Source organism: Haliaeetus albicilla, chromosome 20, assembly GCF_947461875.1.
Source record: "Haliaeetus albicilla chromosome 20, bHalAlb1.1, whole genome shotgun sequence".
NCBI lineage: Eukaryota > Metazoa > Chordata > Aves > Accipitriformes > Accipitridae > Haliaeetus > Haliaeetus albicilla.
Window position 1 is genome coordinate 15929572 of NC_091502.1, and position 18384 is coordinate 15947955.

At 39.9% G+C, this 18384-nt stretch overlaps 1 protein-coding gene across 6 annotated transcripts in view; it reads left to right on the plus strand.

The window, feature by feature from the left end:
• The window catches only part of CCDC82 (coiled-coil domain containing 82), a 30010-nt gene extending 11715 nt beyond the window's left edge, over positions 1 to 18295 (plus strand). The window contains exons 1-8 of one of the 6 annotated variants that reach the window (XM_069808338.1): positions 648 to 752; positions 1348 to 1903; positions 2563 to 2785; positions 3951 to 4043; positions 6103 to 6227; positions 7082 to 7252; positions 14937 to 15122; positions 15686 to 18295. In XM_069808338.1, the coding sequence (XP_069664439.1) occupies positions 1355 to 1903; positions 2563 to 2785; positions 3951 to 4043; positions 6103 to 6227; positions 7082 to 7252; positions 14937 to 15122; positions 15686 to 15751 (1413 nt within the window). In that variant the 5' untranslated portion in view covers positions 648 to 752; positions 1348 to 1354 and the 3' untranslated portion in view covers positions 15752 to 18295. Of the gene's footprint in view, positions 1 to 647; positions 763 to 808; positions 1154 to 1347; positions 1904 to 2562; positions 2786 to 3950; positions 4044 to 6102; positions 6228 to 7081; positions 7253 to 9087; positions 9302 to 14936; positions 15123 to 15685 lie in introns of those variants that run through there. The other 5 variants (XM_069808337.1, XM_069808339.1, XM_009923403.2 and 2 more) reach the window with 5 other exon arrangements.
• Positions 18296 to 18384: the final 89 nt, after the last annotated feature.

An 18384-nucleotide genomic window follows, 5' to 3' on the forward strand; every position in this document is an offset into this window, starting at 1 on the left:
CCAAGATGTGATTTACAGACACCAAAGAAAGTTTTGTTTCCTTCTAAGAAGCCCGTGGAGGACGGGTGTCCTGGCAGAGGCTTTCCCAAGCATGGACGCAGCTGGGATTTCTGCTCCAGCTGGGCCCCGGCCTACCACCCCCAAAACATCCCCATGGTTACAGCTGCCACAACCTGCTTTTGCATCCCCCATCGTTTGGGGGTTGATGCGATAAATCTAGCAGGTTTGTTCCCAAGGCTGCAGAGAAGAAGAGTGCCGGCAGCTCTGAAGAAGCTGCCTTGGCGGGGTAAGCCTCAGGCCAGGCCAGTCCCCAGTGACCAGTCACCGGCCGCAGGCACTGGCAGCCCCTTTGGGGAGGTGCCGTACCTCGCAAGCCCACGCAGATTTTCCTCAGGAATGCATCTAGGGAGAGCAAAGATGCGATCATAACTAAACCACCACAGTCTAACGCTGCTTGAGACCAGCCGGACGAGGCGCCGGGAAGGAAGAGAGGGAGGAGAGCGAGTGCTGCCCCGTGCCGGGCGGAGGACTCGAACCCGCGACCTCAGGCTCTCCAGCGCCGCGCGCCGACCTGCGGAGCCCGGGCACCCCACGTAACACACCTCCCCGCCGGGGCCTGCCAGCACTTCCGTAAACATCGCGGCAGCTGAGTGACAAGGGGCGACGGCCAATCGCGGCGCGCGGAGCGCCGGGGGGCGGTAGCCTCTCCTCAGCGGCGCCAGCGCGGGACCGCGGGAAGGTTAACGGCGAAAGTAACGGCTGGTGCGCGAGCCGCTGCGGGACGGAGGGGGGGGAGGGTGAGCTCTGCCGGCCCGGGCCGCTTTGTAGAGTGGGGAGCGGGTGGCGACGGCCTCGCCTCAGGGCGCCTGTGCCGCGTCGGGCCGTGCTGCGGGGCGGGCGGGCGGGCGGGGGTAGGCCCGGGGACTCTGCGGATGGTCCCTCCCCGGCCGAGGGCAGCGGCGGTGGGCGCCGGGCCGCTCCTCAGTGAGGCCTGCTGGTGAGGGTCCTCGGGAGCAGGGCAGCTCTCTGCCTCGGCTGTAGGCTTCCAGCGTTGGAGGGGATGATGGGATCTGTAGCTGTGCTCCAGACCTGATTTTTCCGGTTCATTCATGCTGGGTGTGGGCAGTTCCGCTCTTCTACATTTTTGAGTAAGGTGTATCCTCTTCAGAAGTTCTTGTGCATGATTAGATTTGTTTGGTGCTGATACCGGCATGTGTCTCCTAATAATGACATTGTTAAGTCATAGGCATATGTAACAAAACATGGATGCCCTTGTGCTTTTTTTTTAATGGCATAACATAAGAAGTGCTTTGTTTTACTGGTTTATATTTTGGTGTCTTGTCACAGCCTTCCCATGGAAATAAAAGCAGTTGTCAGGAGATATGAAACAAGAAACAAGACAGCAGGAACAGAACTGTCATCATCCAAATCCCGAGTTGATTGGAGACGCACTAAAAGGGAGCTCGTGCTACTTGACAGCAGTGATGAATCCTCAGGCACCTCTGAGGAGGAAGAGCCTACTGCATCAGAAGACAAAGTAGATGAAAAAGATGAAACCGTTGTGAAGAACGGCCTTTCAGTTCAGGAGGAGAAAAGCCACAGTAGGGAAGTAACAGAAGATAGTGAGGATGAGTCCATCGTGCCTGGGAAGCGTAAAAGGTTGAACACCTCTGTCTTGTATGACAGTGATGAAAGTGAGGACAGTGATATACTTGTTAGAAAAGTTTTTGCTAAACGCCACTGTATAATAGATGAAGATGAGAGTTCCAGAGAAGAGCAACCTGACAAAACCTGCCCTACAGAAAACGTTTCTACTGATAAGAAACAGAAAGTGTTTGCAAAATTGAAAGAACTTGCAAGACAAAGAGCAACTCGGAGATCCTACAGCAGTGAAAATTGTGAGGTCTGGATTTTATCTTTTGAAATTCAGTTGGAGAAAATACTGAATGTAGAGGAAGGCAAAGACTAATAGATATAAACCAGTGGGATTTTTTTTTATTTTGGTTTGGGTTTTTTTCATGACAAATCAGTAGTTCTGTCTCATTTTAACAGTTATCACGTTAACTAGATAACAGTATTGACTGCTGAAAACCTTTATCTTGAGTTTTAATCACAGGATTTAAGAATTTCCTTTCATTTGCTCTTTCAGGCATTCTGAAATGCTGACTAAGCAGCTTAGAACACAGGTATCTATCTTCTTTATGTAGTCAGGAAGGAAAAACTTCTTCATCATTCCTTTTTTTCTGTAAAGAAGAGACACATGAGAGGACTATCAAATGATTTTTATCAAGAAGCAAAATACCTGCTGAAGTAACTCGGAGATCTCATGTTAGCTTAATTCCTACAAATAGAGTGAAGGGAGGTAAATGGAGATGGCTGATTTAAAGCTGAAAGTAATTGTCATCTAGTACAGAATGATGTATTTTTTGGAAACATTATTTCTTGTTAATTGAACAAATGGTGTTATTAGAAGGTCAAAAATCTTATCCAGTATGTGTAGTATTTCATCAGTGCAAATACTGAAAATTCTTGTGTTTGAAATACTTTTTAAAATTTAATTAGGATTCTGATGATGAAGCAGAAACAGAAGAGGAGCCCCTCTGTCACTTGCCCCTTACACCAACAGAAGGTAGTGAAACTGACAGTGACAGCATGAAAGATTTTATAGTAGAGGAAGAGGAAGATGATGATGACAGCACAGAGCACATAAAGAGTGAAAACCAGGCACAACAGAAGGAACTAAATACATCAAATAGCGAGTTCCTGGCATACTACGTCCCACACTGTAAGATCAAAATTAGTGACAATTCTATATGTATAACTTGCTTGTAGTGCTGTAATAAATATTAATGGACTGCAAATAAAAATACTATGTCATAGGGTATGATAGTTTAAAAGCAGATTCCTAAAAGACTTCAATTTATTGTGGAAGTACTCCGATTTCCATAGTAAACTTTTACAGTCTTTCTGTATCTTATTAAAGGGAGGGTATAATCTGGGGGAAAGGAAGGGAAACCCTATTGCACAGATGTTTTTTTTAAGTTGGTCTGATTTAGGATGAAGTAAGCTACCTATGATGCAGTCATTCCTGTGAAGACCTAAAAGCATCATCCTCCATCTTGTGATACATGCTAAGAGCAGCTATGTTAATTCTGGCCAAATTCTATTCTGGAGAATGATGTAAAATTCTTACCATGAGTTTGGGGGGTTGGGAGCTTGGGATTTTTTATTTTTTTTTAATGTATTTTTATTCCATGGCAGTGTGACTTGGGTGCACAGGTCTATAGGGTTTTCTGAATTTGTTGGTCAATTTCAGCCAAACTGCACAGAGTGAGAAAACTTCAAGTTGACCTTTTATGAAAACTGGCAACAGGAGCAGAGAGATTTGAAACAGAACTTTATGCTAGTTATCTTCTGTATTTTGTTGCTCAGAAGCAGGTGTGTGCTGACTGGATAGTTGGTGCTAGTGTAGCTAGTCACAAGCATTTGTGGTATTTCTTCCCCAGTAAAGACCTGAGCAGAATTGTATGTAGTTGAAAGTAAGTTAGAAAAAAGAAAAAACAAAGGGAAAAAACCCCACCCCATAAGCCTGGCCTTCTCTGGTTTGCATTATTTCCTGCTACTCATAGAACAAATTATTCTCTTCTTTTAGTGTTTATAGCTCTTACTGTTGGCTCTTATTGCTGAAAGGATGTGTGACTTTAGGATGCTAAATTTCATTAAGATCACTGAGATAAGAAGCACTATTTAAAGGCAGGGTCTTAAGGGTGTGGATGGTGTACATTGAAATTATTTTAAAATCCGTATTTAAATTACTTTAAAATTCTAAATTTACAATAATGGAAGAAAAAATCTTCTCAAAGGACTTCTAACATTGCTTACATATTTTTCTTTTTTTTTTTTTTTTTTTTTTTTTTTTGTAAATTCTGGTTATATTGCTTTCTTCCCAGTATCTCGCTGTGATCATTATGTACACTTCAGAAGAATAGTAAAGGCTTTCCTCATAAATGCAATTGACGACACTTTTCTGAGCTCATTATATGGTAAGTAAATTGCATTAAATAATATAATAGTACATTCAAAATTCTGCAAAGACATTTATTCTAGAGAAGGATGTGTCTCCTGATTAGAGTATAGGACTGTGAGTCCTGAGATCTGTTCTTTGTTTTGCTGCTCTGTACCTCGGGGTGGGGGGAATCTACCTGAAAAGGATAGAGTAATCTTGGAAAAATGTGTAGACTTAATTCTTTTAAGCCTAGAAGGCATTCTGAGATGTAAGGAAGTGTTTCTATGTTACTGATCAGTACTAACAGTTCCAGCATGAAAGCGAAATTAATTTCAAAGTAGGTATCTCAATGAAAACATAGCAAGGTCAGCTGATTTGTCAAAATGTTGCGTGCTTCATAGCTTTTTCTGAGGAATTTGGTAGATAACAATTATAGTTGTGGAGGTTACTCTGTATCTGATTTTTTGTTCTTTTCCTTTTTTTTAACATTTGTGCTTTCAGATAAATAAATTTCAGCTGCAGTCAGTACTTCTTGTCTTGTTCTTGCTGAGGAAGTGGTTTTTGGCATTTGGCCTAGTGGGGCTCAATGGCAACCTCACATGTAGTTTCAGAAGCACTGTAAAGGTGGGATTAATGAGAACACTGTCTGTGTGAGGTTGTGGAATGAGTCAGCAAAGTGCCAAAGAGAGGAAGTTTTGGTGTCATCAGGAACCTAAGAGGGAATGGAGAAACTGAAGTACAGCACACACTTCAGAATAAAGCTGTGTATTCTTGGAGCTAAAAATGTCTTTCATCTACCACTGCTAGTTCTTCCAGTTGTTAGCGTTGTTTTGTTTTACCAAGTGAAAACAAGCTTATGAAAATAGTAAGTAAACTTTGTCAGATTTATGTGGTAATAGCTTCCTTCTATTTCAAATTGTATCTGCTCTACAAAACTAACAACTAATGCCAAGGTGCTGCAAGTAGATCAGCTATGTGGGTGAGTTGGAGGTTGTATTCTATCTTTCTGAAGAACATTGTACAGTATGAACATAGCCTAGCATTACAAAGATATATTTTTATAACACAGAATGGATTTTTCTGAGTTGGTGGAAGTGAATCTGTTAATTAGTTTGAATCATGAGAAGCTACTGTAGTATTAAGAGTTCAGACTTGCTTTTTCTTGTGAGGGATTTTTTTATGGTCTAGCACAGCCTCTTTGAGCTTTCAGTATAGCTGTATTACTGAAAATTTGTATGTGTAAAGTGCACATGGAAAAACAATTAATTGTAATTATGGTGGCTATAATGATAATAACAATTAACTGGTTTTATATAGAAAGCTAGATAGCCAGTAGTCTTTCTTCATTCTGTTTCTTTGATAACAGTGTTGCTAAAAGACTAGGGAAGGTAGCTGAATTAATTTGTATGTCTGTACATGCTGAAACTCGAGACAGTATGAATTGGCCTGCACCTATGAAAGTCCTGTTTAATTCCTGAAGTGCGGCACATATTTGGGAGACAGTTGTGGAAGAGTGGTAGTTTTACTCATCCTCATACTTGTTTATTTTTGCTTGAGTAAGTATTTGGAAGTACTTATGCTGCCTAACTGAAGGCATCTGACTGTGCTGCTGAAGTTTAAAGGTCAGTTGCTACATGTTCTTTATAAGTGACAAAGAGAGTTGTCAAAATTTCTGCTGGGAAGCAGCTCAGAGCAGTTTGTTTTCATGGATTGCAACCTCCACCCTTATACATTATGAACAGCTTACATAAGGTGTACAAAAAGCAAGATACCTGCCCCCCTCCTTTTCCATTCTTTAAATGGGATTGAGCGCATGGGTCTCTGTTTGGGGTGACAGCTTTTCACATTAGCCTTGACTGTAGAATTTATTCATGTACCTCTTGTGATACAGACTTTTAAAATAATTAAATATATCAGTTTATCAAAGATGCATGGATCACTTTTATGGATATCAGTAGCAAATGTATTTAGTAATAATTTATTAAATCATTCATAGTTCTTAGTATGCAGAAGCATAATGTCCTTGAAAATTTTATTTGAAGAAACTTGTATAACATAGGGTGGTCAGCAAATTAGTAATGACTCTCACTGAACAGAAGGAACAAGACAAAAGAAGTATGCACAAGATATGTTGCTCTCACTTCATTATTTGGATGACCGCTTCATTCAGCCTCGTCTTGAGAATTTAATCTCTAGAAGTCGCTGGAAAGATCGATACAAGGTATGTAGCTTCTACTTCAAATAGTGAAGTGGGCTCCAAATCATATTATTGCTGACATTTTTTTTAATACCGTAATTCTCTGTAAAGGTACAATAATCGCTATGATTATATATAGTTTTTTAATAGAAACCCTTTGTTTTTTAACTTATGTAACTTGTTTTGATACTTACAAATATCGGAAGTATTTTATGTGTTTGTAACCAGATAAACATTCAGGTAACAGAAGAGAATCTGTTCTCAGTTACCTGAATAGTTTTCCTGCTATCTTCAGCAGATGACTTTTTGAGGATTTTTTGTGACTTGCTAAATGTTGTAACAAAATTTCTTCCTTCTCCCACAAAAAGATAAACCAGTATGTTCATAATGAACCTTCTACTACTTCAAAAAAAATGAAGTCAATATACAGTAATCTAGTCACTGTATGTGAATTACTAGAATAGTGTTAGTGTGATAGGTGTGGTGATCTAATAATCACTGTAATAATGGAGTACGGCTGGGGGAGAGATACAGTGTATTTATTTGAAGCAGACCAACTGATATAGTTACACCCCCGACCCCTTCCAAAAAAAAAAAAAAAAAAGAGAGAGAGATACAAGAAAAATAAGTGCCAGGATGCAGGATCCATTCTTTAGGTCTGAAGCCAAAAGAAAGAGTTAATGAACTAGAGCTGAGTGAAGTGTTGGAAAATGTTTGAGAAGGTTTATGTTTGCAATTGAATGGTGAAAGACTTCAGATTTGAATCTCTTTGGTTTCTCTTGCACTAATTTTGTGTGAGTACAGAGTACTCAGCAGCCTATTTGAGGCATCCTTCAGTTTAAGAGATTCTTTAATGTTATTTGAAATCTCTTTTTCAGGAGCGTGTGGATTGTTACCCAGACATTCGCATAATCTTGAAAAATCCAAAAAATATGTCTTGTCAGGCCTGTGGATTGAATCGGTATTGTAAGTTTAATGTGCTGCTCTCTGGAAGGCTTTACAATAGTAGAACTTTGGAAGCAGATGACTTCATGTCAGATGACAAGCAGGTAACTTCAAACAAGCACCCTATATAATTACTTTTAAGCTTTGTCTGGTGTTACAGAAAATCATATAAAGAATAGAAATCCTATCAAGACATCTAATGTCTATAATGCTAGAGGCAAGAGTTAAGCTACTGTACTTCCATGTCTAAACCCTATTAATTTTTAAAATGTGAGGACCATTTTGCAGTTTGGAGTAGTATAGTCTTGGATTTAGCTAGGAATTATGAAGGAAGTTCCTATGAAACTGGAAAGGATGAGTAAAGGCATTCCTCTCCACCTTCCCCTCTACCCACCTTCATACTTTGTTATATGTTGGGAAAGAGGTAATGAAAAGTATCCTCAAATAAACCTAACTTTTATCAAGAAAATAAATCTTATTTTCCATGACTTTTGTTTTTGCCTGCATCACAACGATCAGTGTACTGTTTCCTCCCTACTTTTGCCACTTAATATTAGTACCTGATGCAGCACATGTACTTGCACTGCGGTAAGGGCTAGTAAGTATACCCAACCATGAGCTGGACTTCATGATAAAGAGAAAGGGCTCTAAGACATACAGTATGGTTTATTGATAACTTTTGCCCTCGAGTCAAAATTGACATTTGCCTCAATTTTTCCTCTGCTTCAAATCTCTACAGTCTGAGTTTCATCCAGGGCAAGAAGGAAATTCTAGGTACATGGCATCCTACACATCCTACTCGGCATGCTTGTCTTTGGTGGTGCATGGGGAGGCAGTCTGAAACTGTGTTTCAGAGAGGCTGACAGCACACATTAAGATTCACATACTAACCGAAGTTCTAATATGAGCGCTCAATCGGTTATTTCTGAAGTAGCTTTTTGCTTTGTCAGAGAACATATAATAGAAGATTGAAAATCCTAAAGCAACTGCATATCTTAAAGAAAGGAAAACCTGTGGTAAAGAAATTATGTGACTGAGTGATGCTCTGAACATGCCTGGCATTCCTGGTTTTCACCAAGTACCTGAGAAATACTATGCTGGTTGGGGTTTTTTAATCTTTAATAGATCCTACCTCCATATGCCAGGAGTCTGCGGCTTTAAATCAAAATGACATTTGCCTCATTTACATATATTCTAAATATCAGAATGCCTTTTCACTGAAGTTGGATCACTTGAAAGCCCTTTACCTTTGTGTGTGCCTATAATGCCCTTAAGACTTTCCCAGCAGGAATCTTGCATTGATTAGCTTTCAGAAACATTATAAAAGTAACTTTCTGTGTAATGGACAATCATCTCCATTGAATGATTGTGTTTTCTATTTTGTTGCCAGTAAGGTTTGTTCTACATTGGGTCACTAGGTTTGCTAATTCTGTGCCTACTATGCCTCTAGTTTTTGGAGCATCCATGTGCACTCCAGCAGTTCCTGTTTGCTCTAGATCAGAACATTGAGTGAAATAGTGCCACTGTCATCCTAATAGTCCAAGTGCAGCCTAGTCAGAATTTACTGCTTCATTCTTCAGATTTTTTCACATCTGCTATTTCCCATGTAGCTATTCACTCAGGACAAAGTATCTTGACATCTCAGTTGCATTGACACTTGAAATTGCTGATCTCCTTTTGAGAAGACTTGTTCCTAACTACTTCAGTACATTTTATTAGACCTTTTTCTCATTACTGCATTATCAGAACTACTTGTCCAACTAGAAAACATTCCCATTTAGGTAGCCTTGCATCTTTTTCTCACTCGGTTGTCTCTACTGGGACATTTTGGATTAAATTGTATTTTTGGAATGAAACACATCTTTCATGTTGTTACATAATGTTTCACCAGGCAGTTGTTTTGGATGACTTGAGCAATCAATTTTGTTATATTTCACAGCTGAGACTTTTGAAGACCTTTACTCTTAAGAACCTGGGTGTTCCTAATATTTGGGGATCTTCCCTTCAAATTTACAGCTACCAGTAATTGTTATGATTAGGTATGCATATGACCTTCTTAAGTAATGTAATTCCTGACCTCTTATGATAAACTCAAAGCACGCGATTTGTCAAGAATAAAATATTGCTACAGTTGTGTACCAAGCTGATACCCAAGTTCTGCCTTTCTTCCCTTTCAGGAGGTGTAGAAGGTATATTCCTTTTCTTTGTGACTGTAAAAGAATTTCTGAATACAGCTGAAGTTCCTCACAGTATTTGCTGAAAAGAAAAAAGTGTCAGAACAAGTTGTATTTACAACATATTTTGAAATGCGGTATAATAGGATTACTTATATGAAAATAAAGTGAAGCCCATCAAACTGGAAGTACACCTTACTGAAGAGCAAGCCCGTATTGTTTGGATCTTTGCAAATATTCTAACTTAGAGATTTGAGTGGTGTCAGTGTGATTATCATTATGTCATCATACTGGGCTCTGTGTATAATGCAGAATCTAGGAAAATCTGTGCCACAGTTTTTCTTAAATAGATTACAGACCCTTCTGAGCAGCAGTTGTTAATACTCTGTTTTGGTAAGTCTGTGTGTGCATGATAGTCAGGAGAGCTAGGCTTTTCCAGCAAGGCTTTTCCCCTTGTTTATTGCACTAAATCAGTAAGTCCTTGGCAGTCATACTAACACTGATACTGCAGTCCATCGTACAGTCATTATTCTTCATTAGATACAAGTCCCTAAATGTAGATCACTAATTAAAAATTTTCAGTTTTTCATGGCAAGTGTGTACCTTACCTAACCAGAAATAATAAGTGAACTAGCACAAGAATTTAATCTTTACTCAACTTCCAACTTCACTGTGGAAATAACAGTAGCAATTCCCTCACTGCTGTCCAAACATTGTCCTACATAAAGCTTTGGCTATTTTTTCACTTTGGAAAAAACTTGGACTATCCTACTGAATATTGAACGAACTTGCTAGTTCACTGTTGTCCTCTTCAGCTTAACGGTAGAAAATGAGAGCTTTTTTTTACCCTGTATACCCCAGCATCTGGTGAGATGCCTGGCATGTGCATGCTCAATATAGCTCAGGGGCTATAGAACAGACCCAGGAGAGAGAGTTACTGAGCACTTTCCAGTAATTTTTGATAGTGCCTTTGTAATGCAACATTTGTGTTCTTATGGTCATCTGTAATTTAGACTGCTAAAGGTACAGTTCTCAAGTAGTCTTTGAAGTTCTGCTGGTAACACACTGATCAACTTGTACTGCCAATTGAGAAAAAAGAAGAAAGGCACACAGAGCTACATAAAACTGGCACTTCAAGAAGTTAATTGACTGAAAGGGAAGGCAGTTCAGCACTGGCAGATCAGCTTGAATGGAAACACGTAGTTGGACTATTTTCTAAAGTTTTATTTGAAAATACCCGAGAAAAGTGGATGTGGAGAGAACAAAAACAGACCTCCAACCCTCTTCTTCTGCATAAAACTTTCCTTTTCTCTCATCTCTGAAGTATTCTGCTTTGCCAGTAGAAAGAGAAGAGAAACAGCTGTTCCATTTTTGCTTAGGCTTGCAGTGATTGTTCTGTGTGTAGCTGCCAATTCTCATTCCTCCATGGTCAGGGAGAATCGAATGGTTTAGAGATATGGATGCCCCCCACACTTCTTTGCTCCTGTGTCACCTGGATTATGAACTGTTTTCTGCTCTCAGTTTTGGTGTTCTACTTCCGTTTATAATCATGCTTAGAGGACATGGGTTCAGTCACTACATGTTGTGCTGTTGTCAGGCTATGCTCCTGCATTCCATACAAAGTGATTTAACACAACTTTGGCTGATATGACCAGCTTGAGTAGATAAGTTAAGCATTAGGACAGAGTCACTGAGAACTGTGAGAGGAAAAAATTAGAAGTACAGTACTGAGATTCTTTCCAAAGCTGCGTTCCGAAATAGTATTGTATTTTTAGACAATCTTTCTTGCTTTAAAAACACAATACTTAATTACATTATAGGATATTTAGCTATTTGCCTCTGGCATTTCTCCAGCATAGAAATACTTTACACCTCGCACATAAATGAACTGTGAAACTCATTGCCACAAGATACTTTGGAAGCAAAATGTGTTAGTGGGTCCCGAAAGGGTTTAGACAGGTTCTTGGGGAAGCTTCTCCCACACTATGGAACATGATAGTTGGGATGATACAGACTGTCTTGACTGTTGACTGCTAAAAGCTGTATGGTAATGTTATAATCATTCTGGTGTTCGTCTTGCATCTTGTACTAAATTCCTAAATATCTCCTGTTAGCTGTTGTTGCAGGGGAAGAACTGGGCCATCAGTTTGATGCAAGATGGTATCTCCTATTTTACATCACATAATGTTCCATATGCCACACCTCATTGCTTGGGGTACTTGAAAAGTTATGAAATGTTCTATGAAACACCGCAGCTCAGTTCTTGAATGTTTCAGTATTTGAAATGGTACTTCTGGAAATTTGAATGAATCAGGGTTATGCGTTAGTTGGTAGGTCTTGGACTTCAGAAGCACCTATAGCACCAAACATAAGCCTTAGCTTTTCAGTTTTGGGGAGAGTAGAAGATGAGCTGCATATAGGTACATGTACATGATCAGTAGAGAATTGCAATATAGTAATAGGAATTTTTAATCTCAAGATGGTTAAAATTTTAGTTAATAACCACCTACTGTAGGTAAGATCAAAAGTTCTTTTAAGTGAGTGTCTTTTGACTTCAGTGGTATTATGCCTGCTTGTATCAGTTGAGCTGCTGGTTAATATATTTAAGAAATAAAGTTCATTCATGTATTTAAGAAAATATATAAATAATACATATAAATATAGATTTAGCTTATATAATCATTATAAATATAAATATGCTTTTCTGTTACTGTCATTGTCAGTAGATACTGCTAAGGCTAGGTTGTATATGTAGGTGAGGTGTTTTGGGGAACTGCTCACAGATGCAAACGTTTGGTCATGCATTCGGAAAAGCTTCCTGAAAACATGGGTTGTAAGCATTGATCAAAACTTAAACTTCTCATAATTTAAAAGAGTATTCAGATTATCACTGATGGCAGCAATAAAGGCTATCACTGCTGCGGCTCAGGAGAGATCATTTTGCAATATATAACATGGTTGGGTTTTCTGATATATATATGTGTGTGTGTAATCTGAAATAGCAATACAATTGCAGTTTGCATTACTGATGCAAAGAACTTTGACCTTTAGCCATTTACCTGCTTGTTACTTGTGAAGGTGTGACAAGACATCTGTCCAAAACAATGCTGCCCTTGAAGGATAAGTTGATGGGTTGGTTTGTTTTTTTTTAAGTAAAACTAAATCACTTTCTCCTGTATGTATCAGGAGCTGAATTTCTTTACGCATGTATGAGAATCATAGAATGGTTTGGGTTGGAAGGGACCTTAAAGATCAGGTAGTTCAAACCCCCTTGCCATGCACAGGGACACCTTCCACTAGACCAGGTTGCTCAAAGCCCCATCCAACCTGGCCTTGAACACTGCCAGGAATGGGGCATCCACAGCTTCTCTGGGCAACCTGTTCCAGTGCCTCACCACGCTCACAGTAAAGAATTTCTTTCTAATATCTAATCTAAATCTACCCTCTTTCAGTTTAAAACCATTGCCCCTTGTCCTATCACTACACTCCCCGATAAGGAGTCCCTCCCCATCTTTCCTGTAGGCCCCTTTTAAGTACTGGAATGCCGCTATAAGGTGACCCCAGAGCCTTCTGTTCTGGAGGCTGAACAACCCCAACTCTCTCAGCCTGTCTTCACAGGGGAGTTGCTCCACCCCTCTGATCATCTTCGTGGTCCTCCTCTGGACCTGCTCAAGCAGGTCTGCGTCCATATGTTGGGAGCCCCAGAGCTGAACACAGTACTCCAAGTGGAGTCTCAGAAGAGCAGAACAGAGGGGGAAAATCGCCTCCTTCAACTTGCTAGCCCCACTTCTTTTGATGCAGCCCAGAATGCAACTGGCTTTCTGGGTTGTGAGCTCACATTGCTGGCTCATATTCAGTTTTTCATCCACTATTACCCCCAAGTTCTTCTCCTCAGGGCTGGTCTCAATCCACTCATCACCTGTATTTGTGCTTGGGATTGCCCCGACCCATGTGCAGAGCCTTGCACTTGGCCTTGTTGAGCTTCATGAGGTTTGCATGGGCCCACCTCTCAAGCCTGTCAACGTCCCTCTGGATGGCATCCCTTCCCTCCAGTGTGTCAACTGCACCACACACCTTGGTGTCATCAGCAAACTTGCTGAGGGTGCACTCAATCCCACTGTCCATGTTGCCGACAAAGATGTTAGACAGCGCTGGTCCCAGTGCTGACCCCTGAGGAATGCCACTTGTCACTGGTCTCCACTTGGACATCAATCTGTTGACCGCAACTCTTTGAGTGTGATCATCCAGCCAATTCCTTATGCACCGAGTGGTCCATCCATCAAATCCATGTCTCTCCAGTTTATAGACAAGGATGTTGTGCAGGACGGTGTCAAATGCTTTGCACAAGTCCAGGTAGATTACGTCAGTTGCTCTTCCAATTAATGATGTTGCTTTTAAGTGTAGAAAACCTGACCTCCAAAAACCGGTGAGATGAAGATTTCTTACCTGACAGGCTTTGTCTCCATGGGCTGGAGTAGTAATCAGTGCACCTATGGGTCATTTACAGGGATAGATTCCTCTTCTGATTTGGCATTCTATGTACTTGAACTATTTGTCTTGTAGAAATGGAACAAAACTTACTCTTGTGAAATGCAGGATGTCCTTAAATGCAGATGAACTTTTGACTCTTTCTCCCTCCCCACACCTTCAATTTCATACACTCTAGTGAAGATTTGGGATTGCCAGAGGTTCTTATAACCCATATATTACTCAGTATATTCAGGTAAACACCTTCACTGCATAACATCTTTGCATAAAATGTGAGTTTAAGGTATGTGCAAATACTTGCCTGTATTTAATGTTAGAGCTGATAGATGATAATCAATCTACTCTAATCCATGCTCTGATTATGTATTTACATGTGTATTTATCCTTTGTTTATCTATAAATACTGCTGTAAAGAAAACTGTTAAATAAGACAGCTCTGTCTTTTCTGCATGGAAATTATAGAAGTAAAACTGGTAATAACTGGGAGATGCAGAGGCATTATGGCCTAGCTATACCTCCCAGACAGTTGCAGATCATACAGTTTGCACTGTATAAAACCTAGGTTTTCAGATTTTATTTTTATGAAATCCAATCTCTCTATATATTTACTAAATATATGATTCTAGGCATATGTCTACTTGGATTCATTGTATTTCTTGAAGAAATATTGATTATTATTCAGTCTACAAAATGCTAGAACTGGTATTTCATGTCCCTAGGAAGTACTGTATATTAAGCAAAAGTAATCAAATAATTTCTCTTCCTCAGCTTTCACAATATGATGGTTGTCTAAAATGTTAGTGATTTTGTAACAAAGTTCCACTAGGAGATAGGAAAGATACTACCAATTATAAACATGGTTGCGTTTGCAAGAAAACAGTACTGATAAGCTGCCATTGCATAGGCTTGCTGGCTGCCTGCTTGCTCAAAAATTGTTCTGCTGTGGCTGTGAAAACTACATCGTTTTGCACTCATTTTATGCATGTAATGTGTCATTCTGTTTATTTCATTTTTAAAAAAATCTTCCTAGACTGATAAAGTCTTACTAGACTGACTTAGCCATTCTTTATATTGTCAAGATAATCACAGTGCTATCGGAGAGAATGATTTGTTCACTTTGGCCTAGGTTTTGAAGGTTGGCGTGGTGTGTGCAAATCGTACAAGAGTTTATCATAATTTGAAGCACTTCAAATACAAGTTGTACGTGGATTGCAGCTCCATTACTGAGTTGGATGGTGTTGAGGATGAACCAGTCAAAGACACAGTCGAACGGCTGTTCAGCCAGTTGGAAGACAGTGGGTGGATTCAGAAGGTACAACTGAGTTATTTGATCTATCCTTTTCCAAGTAGATAGAAGTAAGCTGAGATAAAATGTCTGATTTAATTGATCAGTTCTGAATTACTGGGCTTAAACAATATAACTCAGCTTAACCATTCATCCGCTTCGGCTGACCCAGTCTCTCAAACAGTGGTATGCTGGCTGCATTCACACAGAGTTTGTGTCAGCTTGCGAGATGAAGCTTTCGGACAGCTGCATGATCTCTGGGCTGTGGTGGGCCAGCTCCTGTTTCATTTGAAAGCAGTGACACAACAAACTCAAGCTGTAACTCAGAGAGATTGGAAACATGTACGTGAGGCACAGCAAGAATATTTTACTCTTCTGTTTACGCTGAAGTACTTTGAATTATTCAGAAACACTTTATGAACTATTTCAAGACAACTTGTACAATTGCATTTAGCAAGCTTTCAGGTATCGTTGCTTCTGAATTGTTACTGGAATGCTTGTTACTGTATTGAAGAAAAAGAAAAAGCAGTCTTTATGTAATTAATTTATTAAACATTGGTAAAATAATACAGATTTTATTTTATTTGCAGAGATATAATGATCTTGAAGACTACATGAATGATGCAGACAGTTTCCAAGAAGAGAAAATTGATTAAGTGGTCGTACAGATCTTTGAAAGACATCTTGTAAAAATTTGAATGGCCTGCTTTATCTGCATGTGCTTTCCCTCTGCTTGGTCTTCAATATTCTTTTTAGGCTGTGTTATACTTAAATCCATATGCCTTTAAACTACTGTTTGAGAATGTGCTGTGGTGTATCTTTTTTTCACATCTGTGTCAATAATAACCCAAAGTTTTACCAGATTAGTCCTTCCAGTCTTACTGCATAGGTCACTTTAAGTTTCCTCCTGTTCTTAAAAATAACATCTTGATACCTGTTTACTTAAGAAATAATTTTTCCACCTATTTATATTGAGCTGCATCATAGGGAAGGTAGGAGATGCTGAGACGTTTTGCAGTAGGTATATTTGGAAAGGTAAGGCTGTGTTATACAAGAATGTATGACTTGCATCTTACCTTCCTTGTTGCTCGTTACATGCAAGTAAGTCCAACCATTTAGAATGATAGTTACAACAGACAGGACCCAAATGCAAAGATCTATTTCCCCTCTGAGGAATCAGTATAGACTGTTGCAAGGCAACAGAGCAAATATTCTGCAGTCCTGACTACATTTGCAGCACAGTAGTCATTCCTCTCTTTAGAGAGTAGGTGATGAGTCACATTATAGGCGTCATACAGACTGAGTCTGGCTTAGCCATCTAAATGAGCACTTGGACCCACAGTGCTGTCTCCAATAAGCAGCTGGGGCAATTTACTGAGATCTTAAACATCAAATTACATTGTGCAAACATAACGGCCACAACTTCAGGTAACTAAAAAATTAAGAGAATGGATTAATGTGGCCATGCCAGATAAGCAAGATTTCTTCCAGTGTAACTTAACAGAAAGCAGGAGTTACTCAGAATCATGATGCATAGCTTACCTGAATTGCATGAAGCCCAAGTCAGAGTTCTTTGGGGCCAGGGGAGTAGATTTTTGAGGAGTTAGGAAGGTTTAAGTACTGTATTGTCCATTCTGAAAAAATTGGACATGAGCTGGCAATGTGCACTTGCAGCCCAGAAAGCCAACCATATCCCAGGCTGCATAAAAAGAAGCGTGGCCATCAGGTCGAGGGTGGTGATTCTGCTCTCGTGAGACCCCACGTGAGAGCTGTGTTCAGCTCTGGGGTCCCCAGCATAAGAAAGACATGGACCTGCTCGAGCAGGTCTAGAGGAGGGCCACAAAAATGATCAGGGAGCTGGAGCCCCTTTCCTATGAAGACAGGCTGAGAGAGTTGGGGTTGTTCAGCCTGGAGAAGAGAAGGCTCCAGGGAAACCTTATTGTGAAGGGGCTTATACGTATGAAGATGAGATTTTTACCAAGGCCTGCAGTGAGAGGACAAGGGGCAATGGTTTTAAACTGAAAGAGGGTAGGTATAGATGGACATAAGGAAGAAATTTTTTATGATGAGGGTGGTGAGGCACTGGAACAGGTTGCCCAGAGAGGTTGAGGGTGCCCCATCCCTGGAAGTGTTCAAGGCCAGGTTGGATGGGGCTTTGAGCAGCCCGGTCTGGTGGAAGGTGTCCCTGGCCATGATGATCTTTAAAGGTCCCTTCCAACCCAACCCATTCTATGATTCTGTCCCTGTACTTTGTGCTGCATATAAAACTAATTAGATGTAGCCTAAGATAAGATGCAGGATGCAGGGTTTTCAGTCCAGTTCGGAGCTGTTCCTACATCCTGCTGTACACACATACTCTTCTATTAGTCTTTTGTGGCTGAGCAACTTGGTGAAAGGGAAGATACTGTTAATGCTCTAGATTCTTCTAACAAGTTGCTCTCAGAAGCAAAATGAATGAAACCTAATTTGTCATAGATTTATCCATAAGAAATCCCTGCATTCATTATGCCATTCTAGTGGTAACAGATATGCTGATTGGCTAGGCAGCTGCTGTCAGGTGTATTGCTTAATGGTGAACACCTCTTGGCTTTTTTCCACAGGAACTGTACCTTAGATTTGTCATTCAGTACCCCTTTTCCAGCATTCATTGTAAGAAATGAACTACTTTTATATTTTGAGGGGTTGAAATTCAGCAATGGTTTATATGCTATTAGAGTGAGCTAATACCATCAGTTCTCCCTTGTACTGCATACAGATTCGAGATTTACAAACCAAGATGAAAAATCCCAGTAAACAGATTGAGGTTTACTCTCAAGTAACTTACACTGGAGGTATTATTTCCATACCTTAACTGTGAGTTAGATACGTAAATATTCTGAGATTTGATATATCTTATACCTATCTCCCTGGTTACCAAAGCTGAAGGAAATCTTCTCTATTCTTTTTCCTTCTTCATCCCTGTTCTTCTAGGAATATTGGTGGGAATGCACCCATCAACTTAAAAGTACTCGGGAATCTATCTCAAATATATCCCTTTTAGGAAAAGTAATGCCCTTTCATGCCCTACTTCTTTCTTTTAACAAAATCTCTGTACGCTTTTGTTGGCTTCTCTAGAATAATAAAATGACATTTATGTTTGGTGTAACTTTATTCTTACAAAGGAAAACCATTCTGAAATAAATGAGGTTTGTACCACATAATGGCGTATGCCCTCTCAGAGCCTTCCTGACTGGTCTTCATTTCTGCTGCCATCTGAATTTTCTGAAAACTTTCAAGACTCTATGATTTT